The following is a 19,428-nucleotide window of genomic DNA, read 5'->3' on the forward strand; positions in this document are numbered from 1 at the left end:
ACTCTGTAATTAACTGAGCCAACAGGTCTACATTCCTGTCAAGAGGCTTGGAAGCCAAGGATACATTCTGATTCTATAGCTCACAGATCAGATTTTGGACAGCGACAAGGGTCAAGGTAATCACAATCACCATCTACCTGCTGTGTATAAGAGAGGCCGCCCATGGCACTCTGCGCCCGGCCCTGCATGGTCATCGGGTACCGCTGTGGGGTCTGGGACCCATATGGCTGCCCTGGGTACCCATGTCCTTGCTGCGGTCCTGACGGAGGTCCCTGTTGCTGCGAGTATGGGTTAGTCCCGCCATATGGCTGAGGTCTCATCTTGCCCATCTGATCCATTGGACTGGATGGCTACAAAATAAAGAGCATTTCATTAACCTGAGCTTTGATGGCCTCTGGCCACTGAATATACAACCCAAGTACACAGGTTTTTTTAGTCTGTATGCTACAAAGAAATACAGTTACTCTGAAAGAGCAATGAGACCAACCTAGTAACCTTTAAGTCAACTGACCCGCCTCAGAACCCTAATTTTGTCATTTGAAAAATGAAAATACCACCTATTTGTGAAAACATCTTGTAAGCTAAAAACTGCTTTGTAACTGTGGTACTGCTTGAGATCCGAGGGACAGGCCGGGTATAAACAAAGGTCCTTCAGTTGGTAGAGGACGGTGCTGCTATGCACTGCCATCACCTTGTTAAACACCAAAATTGATGCTTCAATACCATGACGGGGAATTCAAATACACAAACATCTAGATGTTTCTATTCTCCCAATAGTGGAAACTCCCCTTACACATCTATAACCTGTTTGCACTATGGCACAGTTAAATTTATGCTTTCTTCCAAATAAGCAAAGAAGCTAAGTGACAGTTGAGGGAATGGTAACTCTGAATTAAGAGCCTTGTGCATCTCAACTGAAAAGCTCATTTCCTTTAATATTCAAGAGTTTGAAGATATAAAAAGAACAGAACTTTTGTCTCTTTGAGAGACAAGAAGATTCAATGGTAGGCTGTCATGGAAGTTAAAAAAAAAGAACAAGAAGACAGAGAGGTACAGCTAGCACCTATAATGAAAGCTCAAAATTCAATTCACAGGTATTTGATGCAAACAGCTTTCTTTCCAGCTCTTTGTGGAGCAACAGGTTCAATCAGCTCATTCACTTTTTGATATGCCTTTATCCTACTGGCACTCCAGAGCACACTTTCCCCTGCCAGAAATATCTACCTATATCTATTGGTGGTGTGTGGGGAGGGGGAAGTTTCTCTAAGCACCTTTAAGATACACACAAGATGGAGAGTAGGCATGGGTCTGATATAAAACTTAAAAACTAGCTCTTACATTGGGGGTGAAATAGATACTGATACTCTAGGCCTATCATTAACCATCAAATGAAGGAGTTCAGTGGTTCATTGATTTTAGCATGCATCAGAATCACTTGAAAGGCTTGTTAAAACAGACTGCTAGAACCCACCTCCCAGGACTGGTCTAGGTTATCCCTAGGGTTCCTTCTAGTTCTATTATTCAATAATTAATGAGCTATTCTATAATTTAAGCTGTTAAGACCTTAAACAACAACAAAACCTCCAAAATAAAGGAAGGGGACATCCAAACAATTCGTTCTCTGTACGTGTTTATTTTTTAATAATGCTATTAAGTGTTTTATAGTAGAGGAAGTAGAGCTTTCATGAAAGAAAACAGGTAAGACAATAAGCCACAGAGGCTGTTCTTCTTAATATCAAAAGGAAAAAAGAGAAGCAAGAGTTATTTCTTAGGCTATATCTGAAATCTCAGCTAAATTGGTGAGTGATGATGGGAATACTCCTCCCTCATGTTTCTAAACTGTACAAAATCATAGTAAAACTGTGTCCCAAATCACTACTACATGTTAATATTATTAAAGTACTGTTTCCAACAATCCTAACTAAACAATTTTTGCCCAAGTCTTTCATCCACATCAGAAGCTCCAATAATGTTCCCTATCATAATTTTAGAGCTACATAGATTTTAGGGTTACTTAGGAAGTTCCAATTTAACAACAATTAATAAATAGCATATGGTCCTCCCCAATACACCTGGCAATGGAGCCAAAACATCACCACTCTCCTGTAAAGAGCTTGGGGGCTTACATGGCCATATCATGCCACATATCACACTGAGGTCCTCATCTCATCACAGACTGCAGCTGCTGTCCATGTGGCCTCCAACTGGAGAGACTATTTTGTTGAACAAAGAGATCAGCCTGCTCTGGGTATCTCTGTCAGTCTAGGTCTCCCCACAACATGAGGGGCAGTCATTACCATGGTTACTATAGAGCTTCTAGAGCAGTAGCTATTAACCAGGGCTGCAGATTAGAATTTTCTGTGAAGCTTCACAAATGGCTAGGCCTCTCCCTAGAGATTCCAATTTACTGGGTCTGGAAGGGCTTGTGCTCTTCTCCAACCTCCTTAAGATCTTTGAATGAGTCCGGTGTATACTATTAGCTAAGAACCAGTGATCTAGAGAAGCACTGGCCAATAACATTTTCTGTGATGGGTAACTATTCAACACTTGAAATATGACAAAGGAACTAAATTTTTATTTTTATTTACATTTAATTAATTTAAATTCACACAACTACATGTGGCTAGTGGCTTATTATGTTAGAGCAGTTCTAGGACAATGCTGTTCCCAAATCACTTCCACCACTCCCTGGTCAATAATAGTTCCAAACTTCCTAACTACTAAATCCTGCACAGTATTATTACATAGAGCATAGTGTAATAATTTGATAGACTTGGGTCCAAATCCTACCTCTCTCACCATCCTACCTTGAACACATCAGTTCTTTAAATGCACATAACACACTTCACACAGTGCCTGGTATTTAAATGTCCAATAAATGGTAGCGATTATCAGTAATGATAAAACAGTGCTTCTATCTGGCTCTAAAGCCCTCTACAATGTGAACCAGTTTTCCACATTTTTTCAGTCTCACTCCAAGATTCCCCACATACTGTACATGTCCAGCTCTATGCAATGGCATCCTGCCCTGCCCTCCTGTCCACAGTGGCTTCTAGTAACAGAAACTTGACCTTTCAAAATGAAGCCACTTCCCCTATCTTCAGCACACTTTGATCTCTCACATTTCTAAATGCCCTATTGTAAATCCAGTTAGCATCCTAAGATTTAACACTTAGTTGCAACTAACTATTCCAACTAACTGATTGCATTTCTCAAGACTAACTTCTGGGAAGCCAGAGATCAGGTGTTTTATCTTCAAAGCTCTCCCAAATACCAAAGTACAGAGCTTGGGCTCAGTGACTGTTCAATGTGCAATGCTGTCCTATTCCAAAAAAGGGTAGGAGACACTATGGGGACAAAGCCCAAATCCAACTATCTAGCCATAAAGCCAGGGTCATAGCCTAAATCTAACCTTAACACAGGGGTTATGACTTTGAAGGTAGAAAAAAAGTTGGAATGAAGTGAAAGAGGAGAAAGAAGGATGAGAATATTCAAGGGAGAACAAGCACACTTTAAGAATAACCTGGCTGGACGCAGTGTCTCACGCCTGTAATCCCAGCACTTTGGGAGGCCAAGGCAGGTGAATCATTTGAGGCCAGGAGTTGGGAGACAAGCCTGGCTAACATAACGAAACCTCATCTCTACTAAAAATACAAAAATTAGCTGGGTGTGGCGGCACATGCCTGTAGTCCCAGCTACTCGGGAGGCTGAGGTATGAGAATCACTTGAACCTGGGAGGTGAAGACTGAAGCGAGCCGAGATCGAGCCACTGCACTCCAGCCTGGGCAGCAGAGCAAGAGTCTGTCTCAAAACAAAACAAAAAACACCCAAGGCTGGGCGCAGTGACTCATGCCTGTAATCCCAGCATTTTGGAAGACTGAGGCGGGTGAATCACTTGAGGTCAGGAGTTCCAGACCAGCCTGGCCAATATGGTGAAACCCCCTCTCTACTAAAATACAAAAATTAGCTGGACCTGGTGGCGCACACCTGTTAATCCGAGCTACTCAGCAGGCTGAGGCAGGTGAACTGCTTAAACCCAGGAGGCAGAAGCTGCAGCGAGTGGAGATCGTGCCACTGCACTCCAGCCTGGGCAACAGAGCGAGACTCTGTCTCAAAAAAAAAAAAAAAAAAAGAGAGAATTTCAGAACTGCAGGGGCATCCTCATATACACTGCTTAAAAACAAAAGGCTAAGGACAAGTCACCTTTTCTTCTCTCACACGGAGGCCTGCACTCCCAATTGAGTACAGCTACTTACATGAGGGCTATAAAGGGTTCAAGGAATGTCCCACCTCAACTTTAGGAAATCTTTGTAGACCAAAAATAAAGGTACATCAAAGAAATATTCTAAAAATAAAATTAATATGCTTCCTTTTTCTGGTCATCAGATTTTTGACTCCCTCCCATCACAAAAGGCTTATGATCAACAGAATATGCAGCTTATTTAGCAAACTAAATATATATTCAGTTCAAACAATCAGATTATTTTCATCTCATGTAAAAGTTAGACATCTGCTCAAATCAGAAGGGGAGGTGGGCAGGGACCTAACTCACACTTAGGACATTTAAAACCATCGTGAAAGATTTGTGATTTGCAGTTATAAACGAAATGCCATCTCCCAATCTCTCGTAACAGAGAAGGGGCCTTAAATCTTCACTAATCAGTTTTATTGGAAAGTAGCAATTTCAGACCAGAAAAATCCCTACATGCAAGATACAAAAGCCAGTATCAGCAGTCTGCAGGCACAAGGCAGGGGATGGAAACTCCAAACCCTAGCTGCAAAAAGCCAGAGATTCCACTCTGGGAAAGACAGAGGAAATCCTTTCAATGGGAAACCACAGGAGTAGATTACTGTGATTACACTTCAAAAGCAAAGGCTCTGCCACAGAGACACATAATTGAGAGGAAAATGCTGCCCCTTGATCAGCAAAGTCGGGCCCCCTGCTATATACTCTCCTGCATTCATAAAAAATAAAAATAAAAAAGGGGAAAGAGCCATAAGAAGACTCCTCATCTCCATCTACCACTTATCTCCTTCCAGATCACTGGCCATGTTATAAACTGCCTGCCAAATGAAATGTATCAAAAGATGCAGTTTAGGGGCATCAAAGGCAAGGACGCCTAGCAGCTTGTCCTTCTGAATATATTCAGAACAAACAGCTAGCAGACAGACCCCTTGCATAGGGAGTTCCCCTGCTCCAAGCCAACAGAATACAAGACCCTCCAGACTAGTCAGCTACTGGAACCTCTTACAACTTCTGATTGCATCAAGGAAAACCAAAATGACTCTCAAAAACTGCTGAAATAACAGACTAGACTTTTAAGGTGGACTGGGGCTAAATATCTTATAACCCAAAGTAACCACTTTGTGAAACTCGCAGATTAAAATAGCTGCAAATTCTCCATCCGACCATGACCGAGGAGAGAGCAGAGAAGACAGAGCCAAGAACTCAAAACTTCTAAGCAGAGATATACCATTCACAAAAATGTACCACAACCACGTGGCAGTGGCACCAGGAAAGAGAAACTTCATAATTTTATTTAAATAAAAGTCCAACTGAGGAAAGCTCCAGTTCCAATCCAAGGATATAGAAAGAAGTGACCAGGCAGCAACCCTAAGGAGCTAAATTTAGTACTCAACAGTGCCAAGGGCCAGCAAGAATAAGAACAGAGAGGGTTGGGCCAGGGGCTGCCAAAAAGGAGTCCATCAGAAGTCTTGACCACCACTCATTTTATCATCCTAAATGCTAACTAGTTGGGGCTAGTGTAAACCTAGAGCTATAACCTTGGCTTTTGGACATTTAAATATTATTACTCCTTGTGCTTTCAATTTATTCCTGGCTAGATTTGTTATATGACTTTTAATAATAACAATAAAAAAATGCATCCCTGGCTCTTTAACCAAAAGAACCCCCCTAATTGATTCCCACAGTAATTAACCTGCATTTTACCTCAGAGAGCGGTAGTTAAGGAAGTCGGCACTGCTATTTATAACTCATCTCAAATTGAGGGCAGACTGCCTAAAATCTAACACATCCCAGCTGTACTCCTGTTTGAACTGGGGCCAAGGGAATTTTTTAAAGCAATCTTGGCACCGAATGAATGACACCAACAGTATGAGAGCGCGAGTGGTTGTGTTGTGGTGACGTAGCATTGGAGGTGGAATGGAGAGGGGGGCCAGTGTACTGTGATCCCTCTGGTGCATGCCTGCTGCTTGCTGAGTCCCAGTACAGTAAGCTGGGAACCGCCCACTGAGAGCCAAACACAGGAAAAGGCTTTTCCTGTGGAACGCCTTGAAGTGAGAAACACATGGCTAATCTGCATAAACTCGAAGCCACACCGCCCCTGCCAGGAAGGTTAGTGCTCGTAATCTCTGGCCATGAAGCTGGCTGCCTGGGAGGACTTGGACTGGCGCCTGATAACCCAGAAAGAGCCGAGAGAACAGATGGGTAAGGACCCCAGCAGAAAACAGCCCCAGGTCACATGACTCGCCACATGGCCCCGCCAGCACAAACTATTGTCTGGCTTCAGAGCTCCCTATACAAAGGCACCCCGTCCTCCGCTTCCTGTGATTCCAGGGACAGGCGGCAGCTGTTGATCCAGTTCCAGTATGGGACCCTCCCCTGTGATAGGGCATTCCAGGCAGGGGCAAGTGTAAAAATTAAGGCCTCTCCCAACCAACAGCTTTCAGCTTCCTGCCAGCTGCACGTGGCTCACTTAGATCTCAGGAGTAATATCTTAGGACAGACTAGGCTTCCACCAAAAAAATCACCCTATCTACCCTGGTACATAAAATGACCAGCATAAATCATTCTCATTGTCCCTTCTCTCCCCAGCCAGATAACTGTACCTAATGCCCCTTATCCTGTCTTTTCTCTATCCCCTAGTATTTCAGGCCTTCTTTGAAGACTAGTCAAGAACCCCTAGCCCCCAATTGAGGAGAAATTGTCCAGAAACATGTTTGTCTTAGTTTTACTCCTAGACCCCGCCTCCTAAAATAAGGAGACTACCTTCATCTTGTTTTAAATAGTGGGGAAACATGACTGTTTATATGACCTAGGACAATAAGAGATTTCTAACCTCCTATTTGGCCTCAACAGAGACAACACTAAAGAGTTCCTGAAGCCAAACTGATGACAGGAAAATAAAAAATCTCATCAGATTATACCAACACCTGTCGCAGGGAATCAAACCCACTCAGCCTATGATTCTCTTCATTCATAACCTAGGAACCATACCTCAGTTTTCTACTTCACAATTCCTTCATTCTAGTTCATTCAAGTTCTAAACAAACTGACCATCTGCCTTTGGTAAGAGAGGAATCATCAACAACTAGTTTGCAACTACCACTCCCCAAAAAAGTTTTGTTTTTTAAAAATTATTTCAAACTTCCATAAATTTCCAAGTGGAATAAAAATTGGCCAGACGCAGTGACTCACGCATGTAATCCCAACACTTTGGGTGGCCAAGGGGGCAGATCGCCTGAGGTCAGGAGTTTGAGACCAGGCTGGCCAACATGGCACAACCCCGTCTCCACTAAAAATACAAAAATTAGCCTGGCATGGTGGCACGTGCCTGTAATCCCAGCTACTCAGGAGGCTGAGGCAAGAGAATCGCTTGAACCTGGGAGGCAGAGGTTGTAGTAAGCAGAGATCACACCACTGCATCCAGCCTGGGTGACAGAGCGAGGCTCTATCTCGAAAACAAACAAACAAAAAAAACCCCACAAAAATCAGTGAAAAGTTCTATCTACCCCATTCTGCTTACAGAAACCATTCTAGAAGATCAGACACATTCCCCTTTGCAGACTTAGCCCATTCCAATGATATCCCCTGAAGCACTAGCCTGATCAAACCTCCAGGAAGGGGCTTGCAACCAGATGTCAAACCAAGAACATCTAGAAAGTGATGTAAAACAAGACAAAGGCCTCATTCTCTTCTGGGCTTAGAGATATATAGACTACCATCTCTATCCTTCCAGACCAGAAGATAAGACAAAACTCACTAAGGTTAGAAGAAGGAGACCAAAAGGGGAAGAGTCATTGAATCATGTAGCAAAACTCAATCAGATTATGAGAACCAACCATAATAACCACCTCACAGCTGTCTACCAAAAAGAGGCATGCCAGAAAAACCACAGCCAGGTGACTGATACTTCTTCACTTCTTTGGCACTAGAAAGGGCCCTTCAAATAAAGCAGCTACAGCACCAAACTAATGAATCCCAACAAATGATAAGTCCTTCTCTCCATCCAGGGCACTTTCATTAGCCACATTTTCCATAACAGGTGGCTATAATCATTTCCAGAGAAAATGCTCTTCCTAAAATGATGAAGATCACTTTTTTCTAAGACTAAACTTAACCAATTTCTCCCTATTTCAAACAAATTACAAAAGCCACTAAGGAAACCAAGTAACTTCTCTGGAAAAAATCCTTTCAGGTACTGCTTAAAACCCAGGGTTAGGCCAGGTGCGGTGGCTCACGCCTGTAATCCCAGCACTTTGGGAGGCCGAGGAGGGCGGATCATGAGGTCAGGAGTTCGAGACCAGCCTGGCCAATATGGTGAAACCCGGTCTCTACTAAAAATACAAATATTAGCCGGGCGTGATGGCACGCGCCTGTAGTCCCAGCTACTCGGGAGGCTGAGGCAGGAGAATCACTTGAACCTGGGAGGCGGAGGTCACAGTGAGCCGAGATCGCACCACTGCACTCCAGCCTGGGTGACAGAGTGAGACTCGGTCTCAAAACAAAAACAAAAACAAAAACAAACCAGAGTGATAAAAACAATAGTAAGACCCCAAGAAAACTACGAAACAAGAACCAAAATGTCATCTCATAAAATTAAACGTCCCCTTCTTTACAACTTTTTATCTCAAAAGGCAACAGTACAACCAGGTGCAAAGAGCAGTAAACTGAGAGGCAGTAAGTACATCTGGGGTCCAATCCCAGTTCTCAAACCAACTTCCTGAGGGAGTGGTCAAGACAATCAACCAGGTTGAACCTCAACCTCCTCAGCTACTAAATCCAATTCTACCCTCCAGATTATTAATTAGCAGGTCTGGGATGCGGGCCAGGCCAGGAATCTGTTTTTTTTTTTTTTTTTTTGAGACAGGGTGTCTCAATCTGTCACCCCGGCTGGAGTGCAGTGGTGCAATCATGGCCCACTGCAGCCTCAACCTCCTATCCTGGGCTCAGGTGATCCTCCCACCTCAGCTTCCTGAGTAGCTGGGACTATAAGCACATGCCATCATAGCCAGTTTTTGTAGAGATGGAGTTTCACCACGTTCCCAGGCTGTTCTTCAACTCCTAAGCTCAAGTGATCTGCCAGCTTCAGCCTCCCAAAGTGCTGGGATTATAGGTATGAGCCACTGTGCCCAGCCAGGAATCTGTATTTTTAATCTTAAGAGTCTCGTGTCCAGTCTGGGAGCATTTGGGCTACATGGCCAAAGGTTAACTGACAATCAAATAAATTAAGGTTGTACTTTTTTTTTTTTTTTTTTTTGAGATGGAGTTTTGTTTGCTCTGTCGCCCATAGTGGAGTGCAATGACGCCATCTCAGCTCACTGCAACCTCCACCTCCCGGGTCCAAGTGATTCTCCTGCCACAGTCACCCTAGTAGTTGCGATTACAGGCCTGTGCCACCACACCTGGCTGATTTTTTTTATTTTTGGTGAAGACAGGATTTCATCATGTTGGCCAAGCTGGAAGACTGTACTTTTTTTTTTTTTTTGAGACGGAGGCTCGCTCTGTCACCAGGCTGGAGTGCAGTGCGTGACCTCGGCTCACTGCAACTTATGCCTCCCAGGTTCAAGCAATTCTCCTACCTCACCCTCCTGAGTAGCTGGGATTACCGGTGTGTGCCACCACGCCTGGCTAATTTTTGTATTTTTAGTAGCAACGGGGTTTCACCATGTTGGTCAGGCTGGTCTCAAACACCTGACCTTGTGTTCCACCTGCCTCAGCCTCCCAAAGTGCTGGGATTACAGGTGTGAGCCACCACGCCCAGCCCAGTTGTACCTTTTTTTTTTTTTTTGAGATGGACTTTCACTTTTGTTGCCCAGGCTAGAGTGCAATGGCGCGATCTCGGCTCATTGCAACCTCTGCCTCCCGGGTTCAAGCAATTCTCCTGTCTCAGCCTCCCGAGTAGCTGGGATTACAGGCGCATGTCACCATGCCTGGCTAATTTTTGTATTTTTAGTAGAGACGGGGTTTCATCACATTGGTCAGGCTGCTCTTGAACTCCTGACCTCAGGTGATCTGCCTGCCTCGGCCTCCCAAAGTGCTGGGATTACAGGCGTGAGCCACTGTGCCTGGCCTCAGTTGTACCTTTTTAAAAAGAAAAAAAAAAGTACAGAGTTTCACACCACTTTAAGCAAGTCACTTCATCCCTTGGCACCAGAACCATCTTTAAACAGGGATTAAAAACTGTTTAACAAAAATATGAGACAGTTCAAACGATAAGTATGTGAAATGCTTGTTATAGTGCAAATCCATCTCCAGCACAGAGTGTGTCTAGAATTCAGATGTACATTCGTTTTCCTTAGCCAAACAATGGTCTGAAGAGGGCAGTGCCCGGCCAGTAGAGAAAAGCTAGAAATGTACCTCAGATTCCCAAATGAGCAGCACTTTCAGCCAAAATCAAGCTTTCCCAAATTCCTATACTCAGTCTCAGATTTTTCTGGTTCACCTGGGCAAGTATCGTAACATACTAATGCTTTACTTATTTATCTTGTTTGCTATCTGTATCCTTGACTAGAATATAAATTTCAGGTAGGCAGAGATAGAGATATGTATACAAAACAAACAAATGCTCCCCTATGCCCAAAAGCAGGAAAGGAAAGGGGAATGTAGAAGAGAAAGTGAAACTCTAGTGGCCCGGCAATTCCTGTCCCCATTAATGCTGAACCGAAATGCTTTGGATCTACAGGAGTTCCCCCATTATCCTTGATTTTGCTTTCCAAGGTTTCAGTTACCCACGGTCAACCACAATCTGAAAACATTACATACAATAAGATATTTTGAAAGAGAGAGACCACAATCACATAATTGTTGTATTTTATCATTAGTTATTGTTAATCTCTTACTATGCCTAATAAATTAAACTTTATCATAGGTATGCACGTATAGGAAAAACAAAGTACAGTCAAACCTCTGTATCCATGGGTTCTGCATCCACGGATTCAGCCAGCCTCAGATCAAAAATGTAGTTAGTAGGCCTACGATGGTTGTGCCTGTACTGAATGTGTACACTTTTTTTCTTGTCATTATTCCCTAAACAATATAGCATAACAACTACTTACATCATATCTACATTGTATGAGGTATTATAAGTAATCTAGAGATGATTTAACATATACAGGAGAATGTACCTATTAATGGTTTATATGCAAATACCATGCAATTTTATATATTCCACAGATTTCAGTATCCTCAGGGAGTCCTGGAACCAACTCCCTACGGATACCGAGGGGCATTTGTACATATAGGGTCTGGTACTTTCAGGCACCCACTTGGGGTCTTGGAAGATATCCCTGCACAGATAAGGGAGGACTACTGTACATGGCCAGTTCTAGGCAGTGGCTTAAGAGCTCTGCCCCTGCAGTGCCTTCAACTTTTGTCTCTCAGTTTCCTTATCAACAGAACAGATAGTAGTACCACACTTCAGGGTCGAATAAAGTAAATAAAGAACAAAACAACGGCTGGGTGCAGTGGCTCACGCCTGTAATCCCAGCACTTCGGAGGCGGAGGCGGGCGGATCACCTGAGGTCGGGAGTTTGAGACCAGCCTGGCCAACATGGAGAAACCGTGTCTCTACTAAAAATACAAAAATTAGCCGGGCGTGGTGGTGCATGCCTGTAATCCCAGCTACTCAGGAGGCTGAGTCAGGAGAATTGCTTGAACCTGGGAAGCGGAGGTTGCGTTGAGCCAAGATTGCACCTTTGCACTCCAGCCTAAGCAACAGAGCAAACTCCGTCTCAGAAACAACAACAACAACAACAAAAATAAATAACAAAAACAAACAAAAAACTGTTCCTCAAATCAGCTGGGCATCCTTTAGCCTCAGAGCCTTTGTATTCACAGATCCTTCCACCTGGAATACTTTATTCAACCAGATATTAGTATAGCTCACTTTCATGTCAAACATCACTTCACTGTGGCCTTCCCTGGTGAACTCATCTAAGATTTTAACCCTCCACACTCCTATACTTGGTTCCTGATTAACTTTTTCTCCCAAGCATGTATCACTAGCATACTATATATATGGTTCACTTATTTATCTTGTTTAATCTATGTGTCCTGTGTGTGTTTAATTCACTGCTGTATCCTCTAGCATCCAGAATGTCAGCTATCATCATCCTACACAAATGCTAAGTTTCTGGCAGTAGAGTTTGGAAATTTGTAGAACAATTAAGGTCTGTCCCATACACTTAAGACCAGAAGCCCAAAGTCATCAACTAGAGGTTAAATGACAATCAAATAAATTTAGGTTGTACTTTTTTTAAAAAGAAAAAAAAGTACAGTTTCACACCACTTTGAGCAAGTCACTTTATCTCTTGGCACCAGAACTATCTGTAAACAGGGATTAAAAACTGTTTAATAAAGATACAAAACAGTTCAAATGATAAGTATGTGAAATGCTTGTTACAGTGCCAGTTCATAAAGTACACACACAATGGACATTACTTCTCTCTCTTCACCCTCAATAGGAGAAATGGCAAAATGGGGTTGACAGCAGTTTCAAAATACCTACTTAAAAAACATGAACACACAAGTCAGACACCAAAAGGGTTGGCCAGTCCAAGTCTCAAGCACCACCTACTTTCAGTCTGTTCTCCCAGAGGATTTTGTTCAAAGCTCCTTCCAAGAATCCTGACAGTACAGCCAGTAGTATTCAACCGGGGCAATACCAACCACTGAGAAGTGTTTGGAAATAAATGTATAAAAGCGCCTTTTTTGGTTGTCACAGCAACTCTATAGTGCTACTGGCACTTATTACCCGGGGAGCAAGATGCCAATGTCCTGCAATATAGCACCACAAAAAGAAGAGCCTTCCTGGCCAGGCACAGTGGCTCACCTTGTAATCCCAGCACTTTGGGAGGGCGAGGCAGGCAGATCACCTGAGATCAGGAGTTCAAGACCAGCCTGGCCAACATGGGAAAACCCTGTCTCTACTAAAAATACAAAAATTAGTTGGGTGTGGTGGTACATGCCTGTAATCTCAGCTACTCGGGAGGCTGAGGCAGGAGAATGGTTTGAACCTGGGAGGCGGTGGTTGCAGTGAGCTGAGACCACAACTGCACTTCACCCTGGGTGACAGAGTGAGACTCCATCTCCCCACAAAACAAAAACAAAAACAAACAAACAAACAGAAGAGCCTTGCTGAGGAACAATGAACTCTAGCCCAGCATGCCTCAATGGATAACTTCCTATAAAACTTGACCCTAGAGGGAAAGGGACTCAGAACTGACCAGCACCCATCCTAAGAGCTCAAGAGTACAAAGCCATCCTAAGAGCTCAAGAGTACAAAGCCACCGATCAGACAAGGTAAGCATAAATAAGAATTTTAAAAAACAGTTGTGTTGTTCTCCAATGCATTTATTACAACTGTAACTACAGTTATTTGTGCCTATCTGCTTACATATTTTTCCCCACTAGAAAGTACTCCATGGAGGCAGGAATTATGAATCCTATGTTCATAACATACTATCTGATTCACTGTAGAAGCTCAATAAGTGTTTTTACATTAATGTAAACAACTAGCATGTGGCAGATACTCACAGGTTTTTTTCTTTTTCTTTTTTTGAGACAGAATCTCTCTGTTACCCAGGTTGGAGTGCAATGGCGCCATCTTGACTCACTGCAACCTCTGCCTCCCGGGTTCAAGCGATTCTCCTGCCTCAGCCGCCTGAGTAACTGGGATTACGGGCACGTGCCACCACTCCCGGCTAATTTTTGTTATTTTTAGTAGAGATGGGGTTTCACCATGTTGGTAAGGCTGGTCTCAAACTCCTGACCTCATGATCCGCCCACCTCAGTCTCCCCAAGTACTGGGATTACAGGTGTGAGCCACCGCGCCCAGCCTGATACTCACAGGTTTTTCAAAAAAGATTCTGCCATATGACTTCTTACATTGGCAAGGCCCAACTATTTCATGTTTTTTTTAAGACGGGTCTCCCTACATTGCCCAGGCTGGCCTGGAACTCCAGGGCTCATGTGATCTTCCTGCCTCAGCCTCTGGAGTAGCTGAGATTACAGGCGTGTGTCACTCTCCCCAGCATATTTTATGCTTTAAATTAAACAACATTTCAACAACAGGACTGGGCAATTAAGTGAACTTTAAAAAGTTCTTATCCTAAAAATTCCTGAGAAATGGAAAATATCACCAAAGTCTAGGAAATCTTGATGGTATGCAAAGACACACTGGTATACTGCATCCCAATATATGCTCAAAAATTAGAAACTTTTTCCCTATGGGAGATGATATAGATTGAAATCAGAAAAAGGTACTTCCTCCCACAGACCATCCTCTGGTGCTTCTACTAGGAAAAGGTCCTTGGTATGGACGGACCACATGCCCAACTGAATATTGCTGTCCCTTTGATATTTTCTGCCCTACTTATCATTACCTACCATTAAGTGATATGGTACACTTAAGGAATACATGGAGGGGCAAGAGTAACCTTACAGAGCTTTACCCAGGTGTGCACATTCCAACTTTTGTTCTAAATGCATCTTCTGATCTAGTTTCTAAAATACTCCTCCCTCTTCCATGTTAAACTGATTTGCAGATAAGTGCTGAAAACAAACAAATAAACAAAGTAAATAAAGATAAAAACTGCCCCAGCCACAAAACTTCAAAGCCTCGTTTTCTTTCTCTAACTTCTCCCATTCTTTTTGTTTTATCTACAACTGCAAACTTTTGCTGGTCTTTCAGTTCTACAAAAAAGATCCTAAATTTCTCTAATACATACTTCTATATCCTGCCAAAGAAGATATCTGTGACAGATCACTGAGCTGTAGGAACTTAATTTACATGTAGTCTGGGATTCTGTTTGTCATCATGCTTCTACATCAATCCAATCAAGTACTGTATGTTGATAAAAACACCAAGCAGCAGCAGCAATGCCACTGTTTATTTCATTAATTCCTAGGGCTGCCTTGGACTACTTCCCCAAAATACCAGTCTTTCACTAGGTCCCCCTAAGTCCACTCTGAACTATAGCAGGCACAATTAAATAAGTTAAAGAACGGCCCAGGGAATAGTCAACCTTATTAAGATTATAGATGCGGCGCGGTGGCTCATGCCTGTCATCCCAGCACTTTGGGAGGCAGAGGCAGGTGGATCATGAGGTCAGGAGTTTGAGACCAGCCTGGCCGACATAGTGAAACCCCATCTGTACTAAAAATACAAAAATTAGCCCAGCATGGTGACACGCCTGTAGTCTCAGCTACTTGGGAGGCTGGGCTGAGGCAGGAGAATCGCTTGAACCCAGGAGGCGGAGACTGTGGTGAGCCAAGATTGCGCCACTACACTCCAGCCTGGGCAACAGAACGAGACTCCGTCTCAAAACAAAACAAAACAGAACAGAACAAAAAAAAGATTATAGATGCATCCAAATCCTCAGGTTTTAAGGTCAGCAATTCCCTGGATGGAAAACCAGAGTACTACAAATCCTATAGTTCTTCTCAAAGTTCCAAAAGTATGCTGGTACATACCAACCTCATCTACACCAGTCTATACAAACTATACAAGTATGTACAGGAGACCCTCACTTCATGATTTATCTCAGGAGTATACAGGGCCATACCAGTCACCAGTTGTCTTTTCAGAAGCTTATTGTCTCTATTCTTTGCCATCTCTGGCCAGTATAACCAAGCTGGGATGGACACTTGGCATTCTAAACTAGCCAACATTTAACTCTCTTTTTCCCTACCCCCTTCGCAGTCTATGATACCTCGAAATTTCCCTTTGGTGAATGTGTTTGGCTGGGTGAGCCCAGCTATCTTAATTTCATTTTAACCCAAAATACCATAATGAGACCACATATTGGTCACTTGAGGTTTTATGTTGGAGTTTTAAAGAAGCCAGTTCAAAGTGGCACTGGGAAAGCAGAGGATTGAAATCACAAACTGTAAAGAAAAACAATGTTACAAATCTGTCCTGGGTCAACAGAACCCCAAAAACAAATGAAGGAATCTGTCTCCAGACCAAAGACAATAAAGTGGGAAATGAGAAGAGGTAGAGACCATTTAGGAACTTATTAGTTAATCAGACATAGACATTTCCTGCCTCTAGTTAGCCAGGCTTTTCCAAAAAAGGAAAGCAGATACTAAAAATCTTCACCGGTTGGGCGCACGCCTGTAATCCCAGCACTCTGGGAGGCTGAGGCAGGCAGATGACTTGAGGTCAGGAGTTCGAGACCAGCCTGACCAACATGGTGAAACCCTGTCTCTACTAAAAATACAAAAAAATAGCCAGGTGTGGTGGTAGGCGCCTGTAGTCCCAGCTACTCAGGAGGCTGGGGCAAGAGAATCGCTTGAACCCAGGAAGTGGAAGTTGCAGAGAGCCAAGATCACGCCATTGCACTCCAGCCTGCGCAACAAAGCAAGACTCTACCAAAAAAAAAAAAAAAAAAATCCATCTTCACCAAAATGATGTTAGTCTGAAACTGGTGTATGTTGTATCTCCATTTTACCAGCTCTGGTGTGGTGAAGTTACTGGAGTTTCCATGTGCTCTGCATTCTACTAACGCAGAGTTAGACATCAAAGGAGAAAATGAAAAAGGAAAAAAGAAAAATCCAAGAACAGAGAAAATAAAGCTTAAAAGTGACAGAGTTTAAAACACACATGCACACACACACAAACATAAGATTCCTTACTAAAGTATTCATCTGTACATACAAATATGAAATCACAGATCAAACTGTAGTCTCCTCCTGGAAACTACTGCCTTCATTGCAGCTAGGTCCCAGTGATCACAGCTATGCTTCTCAGGCAGGAGGGAAAAGAGGCCTGGTAGCAGAATACTTGTTTTTAATGGGAAGGACAGAGAAACCACATAAGGTGTTCAGAAAGTCCAAATGAATTAGAACACTGGTCCTTCACTTGGTCTTCAAACTGTTAATATTCATCACCTGACCACTTCTGTAACTCCCACATCTGTGCCCAGCACAATCCTTATTCATTAAGTTATACAACCGGAGACAGGTCTTGGCTCAAATGTCTACCCCTCAGAGAGTCCTCATTCACTGCAGAGATGAGGTGGCTTGTTCAGGAATCTACTTAGAGGATTTATTTTTATTTTGAGACAGGGTCTTGCTCTGTTGCCCAGGCTGTATGTAGTCCAATAGCACAATCAGGTCTCACTGCAGCCTCCAATTAACTCCTGGGCTCAAGTGATCCTCCTGCCTCAGCCTCTCAAGTAACTGGGAAATAGGTGCATGCCACCAGGCCCAGCTAATTTTTAAAAATATCTTTTAATAGAGACAAGGTCTTGCTATGTTGCCGAGGCTGGTCTCGAACTCCTGGGCTCAAGCAATCTTCTCATCTCAGCCTCACAAAGTACAGGGATTACAAGTGTGAGCCACTGCTCTCAGCCTACTTAGAGGGTTTATTTACTAAAACTTCACAAGAAGAGACACAAGGAAAGGAATTCACAGCAAAACTCAGACTGGCCACTAAGCAGTAGGGGGTGAGGGAGAGAGGTCAATAAAGGCTTACTGTGAGAACACCAAATCACCCAATGCCCTGTTCTGAGATCAGGCAGCCATCACAGGCAAAAGGGACATCATGGCATTTAATTAGTGCTCCAACACTGACCTTTAAGTGGCATTTTCAAGAATCACTTTCTTGGAAAAGTGTACTGTATTGGCCATACTTGGAGACCACCATAGTCAAGATCCTTTTTTTTTTTCTATATATAGACAGGGTCTTGCTGTGTCACCTAGGCTGGAGGGCAGTGGTGCCATCATGGCTCACTGCAGCCTCAGCCTTCCTTGCTCAAGTGATCATCCCATCTCAGCCCCCAAGTAGCTGAGACTACAAGCGCGCATCACCATGCCTGGCTGATTTTTTTGTTTTTGTAGAGATAGGGTTTTGCCATGTTGCTCAGGCTGGTCTCGAACTCCTGGGCTCAAGCAATCTGCCCAGCTCACCATCCCAAAGTGCTTGGATTACAGGCATGAGCCACCATGCCCTGCCAGTCAAGATCTTAAAATACCTTTCCCACCTTCATCAAAATCCCAGGACCACAGGTCCAGATTATCTTCATGCCATATTGCCAAAGAACTAAGAGAAAGAGAAATGGAAGGCAGGGAGCCCCCAAGTCCTATAAACAAGCAGACATGTTTTGTGACTAGAACTTATCACTGCATAGTAAAGGTCCATCTCAAAAGTATTTTCTTTCTTCTCCTGTTACTGGCTGAATGTTTATGAAACCCTGAAATTAATGTTGAAGCCCTAACCTCCAATGTTACAGTATTATTAATAGGAGGTGGGGCCTTTGGGAGGTAATTAGGGTTAGATTAAGTCATGAGGGTGTGCCCCCATGATGGGCTTAGTGCCCTTATAAGAGCAAAAGCCAGGGGCGCTGGCTCACGTCTGTAATCCCAACACTTTGGGAGGCTGAGGTGGACAAATGGCTTGAGGTCAGGAGTTTGAGACTAGCATGGCCAACATGGTGAAATCTCGTCTCTACTAAAAATATATATATAAATAAATGAATAAAATTAGCCGGGCATGGTGGCGTGGACCTGTAATCCCAGCTACTCGAGAGGCTGAGGCAGGAGAATTGCTTGAACCTGGCAGGCAGAGGTTGCAATGAGCTGAGATTGTACCACTGCACTCCAGCCTGGGTGACAAAGCGAGTCTCAAAAAAAAAAAAGAACAGCAAGAGACATAAGAGGCTAAGAGGGCACTAATTGGGGTGGTAGACTGGCAAGAAGACAGAAGACAGTTGCCTACATGCCAGGAAGATGACTGTCACCAAGAACCCGATCTGCCAGCATTTTGATCTTGGACTTCTCACCCTCCGGGACTTCAAGAAGTAAATATTTGTTGTTTAAGCCACCTCGTCTATGGTATTTTGTGATAGCAGTCCAAGCAAACTAACACACTCCCCTAGCCTCAAGCATTTTAACCTTTTCTCCATTCAGTAATACTTTTTTCATAGGAGGGCACACATACATAAAACATCAATCTATGGTATAATTTAGAAGCAGCCCCTCAGGTAATTTGGATATACTGTGCAGCCCAGTTGAGTGTAAATGTATAAATCTAGTAGTTCTCAAACTTCAGTATTCATCAGAATGGCCTAGAGGACTTGTTAGAACATATTGCCAGAGTTTTGGATTCGGTACGACTGGCCAAGGGTCTGTGCTTCTTAACAGGACCTAGTAATGCTGATGATGGTGGCTAGGGACCACAGTGA

At 43.4% G+C, this 19,428-nt stretch overlaps 1 protein-coding gene across 2 annotated transcripts in view; it reads right to left on the reverse strand.

The window, feature by feature from the left end:
• The window catches only part of ARID1A (AT-rich interaction domain 1A), an 88,092-nt gene that overhangs the window by 53,941 nt on the left and 14,723 nt on the right, over positions 1-19,428 (reverse strand). For both annotated transcript variants that reach the window (XM_024249900.3, XM_009233312.4), the window contains exon 2: positions 138-350. In XM_024249900.3, the coding sequence (XP_024105668.2) occupies positions 138-350 (213 nt within the window). The remainder of the gene's footprint in view (positions 1-137; positions 351-19,428) is intronic.

Source organism: Pongo abelii, chromosome 1, assembly GCF_028885655.2.
Source record: "Pongo abelii isolate AG06213 chromosome 1, NHGRI_mPonAbe1-v2.0_pri, whole genome shotgun sequence".
NCBI lineage: Eukaryota > Metazoa > Chordata > Mammalia > Primates > Hominidae > Pongo > Pongo abelii.